Genomic DNA, 11431 nt, shown 5'->3' on the forward strand with positions numbered 1-11431 from the left:
TGTGGGGGCGGATTGTGAGAAAAAAACGCCTGGTTGTAAATTGAGCTTCTTGTTCTTGGTTTTGCTTGGATCGCGGAGAGATTTGGAACGCCTTCGGAGTCTTGTGCAGTCAATTTTGGAATGTCGTTCCGCTCCCAACGCTCCGCTTTTTATATCATCGCTGGCCCGCCGTGCTGCTCGCATTCTATTCAAGTGTGCGAGCGGGACGGCACCAATGCAGGAGCGGGACGGGAGAACCCTACAGACTCCAAGCAAAACCCCTCTCTCCCTCTCGTTTATTTACCAAACCTTAAACTAAATTAACAATACCAAATTATAATAATAAATCACAATAATAAATTTACAATATTAAAAATCACATGGGCGCGAACACGTTTTCGTCCTGAACACAAATATATGTAATTTAGATCCAGAAACAAACAATTTCATTTCCAATAATTAATTTTATATTTAACTTAATAATATAAAGGTATTTTTAATGATAAATAAGTTTAGAGCAACTGATAGCCGACAGTATTTAGGTATCAGAGACATTTCTTTTATTTATCAAGTGACTGATGGCTCTTTATCAGGTAGACAAACGTAAATGTGCTAAAATAATGCATTATTTTTTATGATATACAGATTTAAGACGGTCTTTCACCAATTGCTGATATGGAATTGCCTGATATTCATGTTCGTATGCTGTCAGAGAAATGTTTTTCCTCATAAGTGACGTATTGCTCTTTATGTGTGTATACACTGTGACATTTTAATTATCCGAAAAATTTAAAATATCGCCGGTGTTTTATTGAAAAGGCGAAAGCGACATTTCGTAAACTTTTCACGTTTTAAATTATTAGTCCTGTTTAAAAATTCAATTTTCGTTTTAATTAAGTTTAAGTTTTAAAATATAATTTAAAACAGGACGTGAATATTTTAAAACAGTCGTGGAAAACCAAAACATGCTCCTCTGAATTTTTTTTTTTGAAACGGCGCTTTCGTTCTTTCTACAAAACACCCACGTATGTGTTTACTTAAACTTAAACTACTACATCTCTGTTTTATTTACAATACATGTTTATGAATTAAAGTTTAAAGTGATAGCTCTATCGGTTCGTAATAGCAAAGCGCGACGAAAGGAGTGTAGAAAAAGGATGGAAGAACATGACACAATTCAATTAATAGACGTATCACGTTTTGTCTGCTCTTTCTTGGTCAATTAAAATCACAGCCAGTATACAAACTTAGTCCTGCAAACTTACTCAGCTAATTAAAATTTCACGGTGTACAAGCCTATAAAAATACGTATAGTCGATACTCATGTGCCAAGTCTCTTATCTGAAAGTTTATCAACAAGAAGTTAAAGATTATACAACAGTATGAATTTTAATTTATAGGTGCGGCAGAATCTGGTATTATCTACACCCTGATTATAAAAAACTTACATCTGTTCGTTTTGTCTTCTTCCGCTTCTTGTGCGTGTCCTACTACCAATAATACTACTCCAACCCTTATAAATTCTAGACAAGGGTGAATTTCGACTTGGAGATGTATCATTCGAAGCAGGCACATCTAAAGACGTATTTGTTACATCCCAATCGTCTCTTTCATCAATTGATACAGTGTTTCCTGTATTTGAAGTTTCAAAGGTCGATGTTGTTGATTCACTAGTCTCTTGCCATCCCGACTCACTTGTTTCAGATGGTTCAGTTATTTCAAATGCAACCGAAGCAGTTGTGGTATCATTGATATCAACTGTTGGATCAGTCATTAAGTCGATTTCAAATGAGAGTCCATTTGCTGTACCATTCGTTACAATTTCAGATTCATTTATGACATACATTTCCTGATCCGTCTCAACACTGCCAGCTTCAATTTGAACAGGTGTTGTATCATTGATTTCTAAAATAGGTTCATCGTAAACATTCTCGATGGACGTATTTCTAGAAATGTCTCCAACACTGCCAGACACATTTGATGCGCTTTCATATTCAGACTCGGATGAAATCATGCTAAATGAATCATGATCAGATGAGAATGAATCATGATCAGATGTGAATGAATCATGATCAGATGTGAATGAATCATGATATGTGCTAAATGAATCTTCGTTGTCCCAGGTGTGACTTGAATCGTAAACACTGGTGTCTGTGGTAGTGTGTTCCGATACAGTTGTATATGATGTGTCAGCGAGAGATCCGTACCTGAATATGGTAAATGAAATGGATATTGATAAAATGAAACCTAATAATGATTAGATGAAATGCAATAAGAATTAATGAAAATGTGAATTAAATGAGTGGGTTAAAAATCGTCACTGACAGTTACTTCTGCACATTAAAATAAGTCTTATATTTTCTTTACTCTTACTGTAGGAGGCTCCGTTTTATCATAATTCATCGAATATAATTGTATTATGAAATAATAATGGCTATTGAAATCAAGATTCATGACGTCAGTAGAAAACCTTAATAGATAAAAAAAAACACTGTAGGCCATTATGATTGGATACGTTTTCGAACCGAAGTTCTTCAAATTTTTTAAGGGTACGTGTGCTGGTGAAATTACAGGAACAAGCAGGACAGAAGTTACAGGACAGACGTGGCTCTTGACACCAGGCGTGCAGGGTCTAGAGCACGTCAAGCTTCACACTTAAGACTTAAAACCAACTGCATGCCGCTTACGATAAGAACGGTCCAAAGTACAAAGTGTCAAGCTTGACGTGCTCTTGACTGTACGACTCGATCGTACTGTCACTTTGTTCCAAATGTGAACTCGAACAAGAAGTGAACTCAAAGTTTAATTTAATTTATTTCTTCTCCGTCTACGCGTATAAATACGCCGTGTGGGTTCTTACAGCTTACAGATATGTATAGGGAAATTCGTAACAACAATCGAGGAATATTTATTATTTAGTAGCACTTGAGCTCTTTTGTGAAAGTTCTTCCAGGGAAGTACTGCCACCTTCCATATTTCTGCCGCCAAGCAGTAACATCACCATACAACTCATTGCGCCAAGACGATGTAAGCTATGACTCACGATGATCTACAATGTTAGCTCTGAAATATGTTGCGGTTATTCCCAGTGTGAGGCAATATTTTAAAGTCGAGTATGTTTATTCTATTTCTGTCTTACTCAATTACTTGTGAGACACATAAGGCTATCTCTTTTACCCTTACATGCTCCAGCTGACTTTATTTGGGCACCAATCCTACTAATTTTTTCATAGTAATTCCATTGAGATTATATTGCAATTATGATATTGATAATATTTGTTATTCTGCTAAAATCTAGATGCAATGGCAGTTTAGTCTTAATAGAGTTTTTAGTGGAATGGCACTGATGGCATTCATTCATTCAATCACTAATGATGGGTATTGCCTTAGGGCGCGTTCCCATTATGTCGTAAGGTTTATTTATCTGCCATCGCTAACTAAAAAGTGACAATTTTTTTTTAAGATATAGAAAACCATAACCCAGTTTTATGCTCGTATTCCAGAACTCTACTCAATGCTCAAGTCAGGATGTGAGCAGACTTGAGTATAATTTCAAGCACTGGAAATACGACCCTAATGACAAGGCCTTGAGTATGATTTTCAGTGCTCACTGCAATACTCAAGTCCTGACTTGAGTATTGAGTAGAGTTCTGGAATACGACACTTAGAATAGGTATTGAAATTGTTTTAATGACATTTCAGCTATGCATCATTAGGGTAAGTGTCGATAAGTCGAACACGTTAACTAATTTTAACTGTTTTTAAAAGAGAAAACAGATATTTGACCATTTGTCAAAGTTTTAGTTAGTAGACGGCAGTTATAGTTGGATAACTGACGCGTCTAGCCTGTTCCCATATCAGGACTATCTGCCGAGACTGTGTTGTGAACGTTTATTTTATCGTTGAACGACTGTCGTGTGTAGCTGGTCCCACTAGACCCTGACGACAATTTACCTCTTCACGGCATCGGTAGCCGTCTTGTCGGTTGCACGACAGAATCGTTTGAAGCTGAAATTATCTGTCGACACATTTTTATCGCGACGTATAATTTATTGTCTGACGACTGCCTTTATAGCTCTTTCCATTGTTATGACAATCTGTCGTCGTAACGTCAAAAAAGTCGTCATCATCAACCCATTTATACGTTCCACTGCTCGGTACGGGTTTCCTTTCAGGTTTTATCACGATGTTTTCCTTCACCGAAAAGCTCATGAAAAAATTTATTTCTAATTTATAATGGGAACGCGCCCTTACTAAAATTACCATGGAAATGACTATGTATATTGTAATTTTTTATCTTATTTATCAGCAATAAAGTACCAGTCGTTATGATGACATAATAATAATAATAACGCACATACTCAACATAGCCCGCGCTCTAGGGAAAACCCTGTGTCGCGGGTGCTATGGACACACACATAGAAAACCACAAATTACACCCAAACTCACGAGAGAACTAAATGTAGGCCTTACAAGTATTACTCCTGCCCCGGGAATCGAACCTGGGACCTCTGCTATTATGATAACCATTCGGCCATGGAGGCAGTTAAATTTGTTTAATGGCTGACCACTGACAAGCTTAGTAGAATACCAAACATACAAATTCCTAGCACTGGCACAGCTGCCAGGAATTTGTTTTTTGTTTTTTAATTCAAAAATTCTCTCTTTTCTAATCTCTGGTAATATAGACTGAAGTTTTACACAATAAACATAGACACATATAACAAAAGTCACACCATATCTGAGCTGAATTACATTTATAATAATTAATGACATAAGATTATGCAAAGAAAAAACAAATAATCTTAGTACAGAGTAGTAAGAAAACAAAATGAAAAGTTCATGGAATTACATCTATTTGCCAAGTTTTATTGCAATTGATTACTGGAAAGTGTGCGAAACCGGATTCATCCCCTGGTTTGCATCCCTTAGTGGTGGAATATTTTCTTGAAATTTAAATGTGACCAATACTGATGTACCCTCTTTTGAACAAAAAGGAATCATCAAAATCAGTTCACGTCGGTAACTAAATATGTGTGGAATAAATGAGATACATTTATTTTAGTGTACAAACAACCGTCATTTGTTATTTTATCGTAAAATAACCTTAATTTGCAACAACATTGTGTATAACTGAGAGTTTTTTTACAGACTTAAAAATCAGGATGTTCTCAATTTGACTGTTTTTTTACATATGTTATGCGAAAACGTGAATTGTGAATTGATTTTGATTGTTCTTTCTTAGTTGGAAAGAGGGTACCTCAGGAGTGGTCCCATTTAAATTTGAGAGAATTAGAAAAGTTAATTTTTCAAATTGCTCATGGGAATCAAACCCAGGATCTCCTCAACCAGTCCCCACAGTGCAAGCCGTTGCACCGCCGAGGTTGTCAATACTGCAAGATTTTAGATAAAATATTTCTTCAATAATTTAATTTAAAGACAAAGTCTGCAGTATGAAATAAATAATAAGGCAAATTACCATTCAACTTCAAAAGGACATTCTTGCTCTAAAACACAAGTTAACTTAGGAATGTATAGAACAATCATCATTTGGTACATGAACTACCCTCATTAATATCCCGCAAAAAGGTAGTCGTAACAAGAATAAGGCCCTAAGAACGCAGATTATTCTTTTCTACTTAGAAACTTTCAAATACTAAATTATATTTACTATAAGTTTATATTAGTTCACGACTACATACATACTTTGATCTTATGCTATGCGAGTATCAAAATTACTTTTTGTTTCGGTGTTTCGTAAAAACAATAAATGCATACCGTCTTTTTTGTTCACCAACAAAGTGCATCGTTATTGCGTAAAAAAACGAAATGTAAGCAGGAAGTAACTTTAAAGGGCACTTACAAGGTTTGTGGATGCTCGCAATGCCAGTTTTCACTCGTAGAACCTTCGGAATTTGGATGCTCAGGCCTCTTGCTGAAGAAGTAGTACAAGGCTGCCCCAACCCCCACACCAATGGCAGCCGCAGCCAGTCCAAGACCACGGCTCGGGTTTTTTCTCTGCTCATCTTCGCGTACACTCATTTTTACAAATTAAAATTAAATTGCGTATCGGATGTTGCGTATGCGTACGTCGAAAAATATTTTCGCTTTGAGGTTTTCGACGTTCCAACTTTCAATTTGACTACAACGCAATTTTTATATTAGTGACGTTATCGGCCTGGATGAATCGAGTTCGCTAATTTGAAATTTTGGAAGCAATGATCATAAATACAATATAGAGAATAATTTACAAATAAACAGCATATTTATTTAGTATATATACTAGATCTGTGTACTAAATCTATATTATATATCAATAAATCAAGTTCATTTAGAGATTGCAGAAGTAAAAAGATTCTAAATTGATTCTAACGTGAGCGGGAGGCTTGAATTGCGTTCCGTTGATAGCAATTTTTTAGGAATGTCAATGAAATACAGCTACGTTTAGAAGTACGTTTTAGGAATATCAATGAAATACAGCTATTTTTATAGATTATAGAATTGCGTTTAAGCCCCAATACTGTTAAATTTAAGTCAAAACAAGCAATTATGTCTTCTTGCTTGACATATTTGACTTTCCTCCTTTAAGTTTAACAAGGTCAAACGGAACGTTATTTATTTTGATGAAAATTTTTTTTTTTGTTTCGTTTTTTTTCTTTCAACTGTGACATTGGCAAAATCATCAGTTCTCATATTGATGGAGCGATAAAAATAAAAAGTGAAGTGAAGTGAGTTGCAAGGCAATATTGTCTCCTTGGGGGTTTTACTGCACCTCCTCACTTTTGTAGTTTATTAATTTCCTATAAATTACCTAGGCAACAACGACTAAACAAGACAAATAACTAGTTAATAATTGTTTTTTTTTTAATCGACACTGCAGCGCGCCATACGCTTAGTTGAATGTTCCATTGACGTAGTTTTGCGAAAAGTTTGCAGGTAAGTAAGTTAATTTTGGCATGAATTAAAAAAATGCTTGTGTTCCTTGACATTGGCGCTATCGCTGGAGCTATAACATTTTAAAGAAGAACAAGAATACTGTTAAGATTCACCACAGCACATAATTTGTAATGTCTACCTGTGATTGACAAAATGTGCAAAAAAAGTTTTCTGTTTGCTCTAAAAAGGTAGTGGCGCGAATTTTTGAATACATGCTGTATACCTATTTCATGCTATTTTCTATTTTAATAATAGTACAATTTTTCATCCTTCGACAGGAAGGCGTCTAATGGCTCATAGGTACTGCCCTGATCTTAGATTGTAATTTTTCTTCAATAGTTTTAATTTTCCGACATATTACACTGGAAATCGTGATATCTTTATGGTGGCCATTTTGACATTCTCTATTAATTTTGCAGATTGTTTTAGAGTAGGAAGATGCCCAATTTTATTGTTAACATGACAGTATTATTTATTACCGGTATATAAGTTTAAATTATGAAAGAAATGAGCGGAGTTTAGCATGTAATGTTGCCACATATAATTTTTAATGTATTTATCCCATTCATGGTTCTAGAATTTTCAACTTATTTTTATAAAAATCTGTAGATTTCTTGTTCAACTAAGTAAACATTTTTTTATACATATAAAATTTATTTGTAAATAACATGTTAAACAGGCCTATGACTTAGCTAGAAGGACTATGGAGCATGCTGTTGCTGCCGTTACCTGTAGTACACACATGTAGCAAAACAAAAAAAGTGAAAATTTTGGACGAATAGAAGTATTAGACTTAAAGTAGCAATTTTAATGAACTTCTTTTAAAATATCTTAAGTAATTTTCCAAATGAGCAGAAACAGTTGAAAATTTAGTAACGTTTTCACATTGATTAAATGAAAGTTTGCTTATCTAAAAAAGATTTTAATTAAACTTTATGAAATTTCCTACAATGCAAAATCAACCTCAAGTAGAAAACAAATGAAGAAAAAAACAGTTGACTAATATTTATTTGCAAATTAGACCTTGAAAGTAAAATAACCATGGAAACTTTGAAAAAACGCTGTTGCATCATTTGGGGATTTCACATGTGTGCCAGTGTGTGTAATTAAAAATACATAACAATGAACACCTGAACAAAAACCACAATTAAAAACAAATTAAATATCATTCACATTATAAAGCTGTAACAATCATTTATATCCTATTAATGGTTTTATAATATACAGGGTGCAAACTAATTAGGTATAGACGTAAAGTATAGTTTGTCGAAATTGCCAAGTTTACACTCCCTGTGTTTTAAAGTTTTGAATAAACCTTTTTATACTAGCGCAGATGTGGATCAACAAGCGGGTAAACTAAAGTGAGACTGGGTGGGTCGGGTGACAGTATAAAATTATAAAATAAATTGTGGTTGTTCATCTAACCAACATCTAGGATTTTATAATGCTCTGTGTGAGTAACAAGCTTTGCCGAATAAAACTGAGAAATGCTAAAGTCACGAGTTATGCTCATTTCAGTGAATTCAAAACTTTAAAATACTCCCCTGTAAACTTGGCAATTTCAACAAGCAATGTTTTACACAAGAAGTGTCGAGATACTTTTAGAGCAATTACTTACCTTATCACTCTGAACTCTCTCTGAAAGTACTTAGTGTTGAAACTCTTCATTGTTATCTTTTGAAACCTTTTAACTATCACTGGATTTTAACTGATTTTTCCCTAGATCTGCAGTAATGGAAGCTCTAGTAAAAGGTATAGCTCTTGGTGTAGCGGCTGTGGCAGCAGCAGTGCTTGTGGCCGTGGAGTGGTTGAACTACAGGAATGTGCCACAACCATACAGCACACACGGACAAAAGCCACGACGGAACTGATCCTCATTCAGAGGTAGAGTATTTAAAATTTTACATTATAGTCAAATGCATATTTCTGCTTTTTTCAATGATATCAAGTGACAACATGAGCATGTAAGAAATAAAACTATTTTTCGGGTTTAAATCGCGTATATTTGTTTTTTCAAACAGATATATGCGATTTAAATCCGGAAAATAGTCTTATTTCCTATGTGTAACAATCGCGAAAACCTTAGAACTCGAAACATGAGCATGAACAAGTTGTGCGCTTGTGGTATACGAAACGCCTACCCATACCGTGTTTCAAACTCGCTTATAGAAAGAGTGGGGCAGCATCTTGGAGATGATATCTAAGACATCGATACCTACAATGAACACAACACTAACTTAATTTTTCTTAGGTCTTGAGCATACAAAAGTTCTGATATCTGCCTACAGTGCTAACACTGTAGAGAAACTCTGTCATTGGACAGAAATGGCATAAGAATGTCGGCCTTGGCTCTGCACTGTAATTAGTGGTGATCACAATAGATCAGTCAATGGTCGCAGTGATTAGGGGATGCATAGACCCAGAATGAAGCCACCCTAATAATAATAATAACTGAATTTTTTTACCTGTTCTATTTTCTTTATTGTTTTGTACAAAATTCATTTTTTGTTTTTTTTCCGAATTTTGTTTTATGGTTATGTATACGTACCAATGCCGGGCATGGGTCTCCTCTCAGGTGAGGTTTTAGGGCATCTTCACACGTTTTCCGAGGGCTGTGAACCTTCTTCGATGTGCAGGTTTCATACGATGTTGTGCCTCAACGAAAAGCTCATGATTTGAAAATTAAATTTCGGATATAAATTCCAAAAAGCTTAAGAGGTTCGCACCTCTTACGTCCGCACCTCTTACGTCCGCACCTCTTACGTCCGCACCTCTTACGTCCGCACGGCCTCTGCTTGAGGGACGGTTAGTCAAACCATTAGGCTACCATATCGAATCATTGAAATATTGTTTTTATTTCAGGAACATCATTTCAAGTTACATCACAATGGAAGTCTTCACATTCGAATTTAGACTATTTAAAATAAATATCTGGAAGTAAGCTTTACTGCACAGCAATAAGGTCGTCACAGGGATTGTTTATATTTAAGTAGATTTAAACGCTTTTCGAATCAAACTATATAATACTATACATTTTATTATAAAAATTATTAGTTTATCTTATTAAATTCACGCATTCAAATGCAATGGTAGACAATAATAATCAATTTATTATCACCACACATTTTTACAATTAATGCAATTTATAATAACTTTTTTTTTGAGGTCCCCTATATTGCTGAAGACGAATCTAGGACCTTAGGTAGATTAGTTTAGACCTGCATTAGTAAGAGATAGGTAGACAGTGGCGACAGAATCTACACCAGTAGTTATTAATTAATTTGAGTCAATTATAAAGTTACCAAAATATTGTTCAAGCGGGACTACACTGGGGGGAACAGCACGGGACGAAAAGTATTGCCAAATTTACTTGCAATAATGGTGCCGTTGTAGTAGTACTTTCGTTTACCGTCCCAATTTATGTAGTTACGCTATAGTGCATTACCGTTGTGGCACGAGCTGCATTTCGACTGCAGTCGGAGGCAGGACAAATTCATTGTTTAAACGACATTGCATGAACTTTCGTACGCCTTAACGTCGTTTGCATAGCAATCGGCAATTATGATCTAGTCACTATGCAATTGCACCAAACAGCATTGCAATTGTTATTTTGCAGTTGCGATGCTGTTCGTGTAAGCACTTAATCCGTCGCCTTACAGTGAAAACTTATAAACCACTTGCTTGAATATATTTATTAAATTAGTATAGCATCAGAAAGCACTATAATTGAATTAAATTAAAATGCTAACTACAAACACAATTAGCGGTTACACTGCGTTTTATAGCCAGCTGCATCGATGCAGTCGCTCGTGTTGAATTATTACTTATTAAAAAAAACGACCTCAATAGGGTGAGGCCAGACGAGCGTAATTTTGTGAGTTGACTTGCGGTTTTTGAGTTGCGCAGTTTGCGCTCGACCGAAATTCGGTTAGAGCGCCAGACGAACGTATTTTATTCAGTTGCTTTTTAAGCGTTTATACCAAAGTGACCCCTTCCCTCACCCCTACGTACACCCGCGCCAGCCCGTCACACGATGCGACCGAAAGTCAGCCGTCATTATGCCCGTGAGTCGGCAGATAACTCATTTTGCGTCGTCGTGTGAATCGGATGTCCTACGATGCAATAAAACCATTCCCGGAAATCAGGAATTCGAAAAAATAATCAAATAATATTTGGTGGTTTTAACAACTCCTTGTAGATATGTATATACATGTATCTATATATGTGGAACACCTTTTTCCCACCTATGATCATAACAACAACTTTTCTTCCATGACATTTTATAAAATATAATAAATTTGAAGGAAAGGGTTTGAGCCATGACCCAGCATGCTGGTCTAGTGCGGGTTGGTGGGTGGGTACCAGAGCCTTGTCTGTTGGATAGCAGGGAGTACCACTTGGTCACGTCTGCAGAATGGATGCCCAAAGATAGAAAACGGCCATGCGGCACGCGAAAGCGTCAATGGAGAGACGAACTAGATGCGCACCTAAAATACTGGACTTCAGTGGCGCAAAA

At 35.7% G+C, this 11431-nt stretch overlaps 1 protein-coding gene and 1 long non-coding RNA gene across 3 annotated transcripts in view; one reads left to right on the forward strand and one right to left on the reverse strand.

The window, feature by feature from the left end:
• LOC113229195 (probable E3 ubiquitin-protein ligase RHY1A) overlaps positions 1–6154 on the reverse strand; it is a 13211-nt gene extending 7057 nt beyond the window's left edge. Inside the window, exons 1-2 of one of the 2 annotated variants that reach the window (XM_026462714.1) lie at positions 5843–6154; positions 1428–2186 (exon numbers count right to left, since the gene is read on the reverse strand). In XM_026462714.1, the coding sequence (XP_026318499.1) occupies positions 1428–2186; positions 5843–6021 (938 nt within the window). In that variant the 5' untranslated portion in view covers positions 6022–6154. The remainder of the gene's footprint in view (positions 1–1427; positions 2187–5842) is intronic. The other variant, XM_026462715.1, reaches the window with a different exon arrangement.
• A 579-nt stretch (positions 6155–6733) lies between these two features.
• Positions 6734–10771, forward strand: LOC113229187. The gene is made up of 3 exons (XR_003310387.1): positions 6734–6915; positions 8639–8799; positions 9778–10771. It is a non-coding gene; the product is annotated as an uncharacterized LOC113229187 (long non-coding RNA).
• The last annotated feature ends 660 nt before the right edge of the window (positions 10772–11431 follow it).

Source organism: Hyposmocoma kahamanoa, unplaced genomic scaffold (assembly GCF_003589595.1).
Source record: "Hyposmocoma kahamanoa isolate Upper Pololo Valley unplaced genomic scaffold, ASM358959v1 289, whole genome shotgun sequence".
In the NCBI taxonomy this organism is placed as follows: Eukaryota; Metazoa; Arthropoda; class Insecta; order Lepidoptera; family Cosmopterigidae; genus Hyposmocoma; species Hyposmocoma kahamanoa.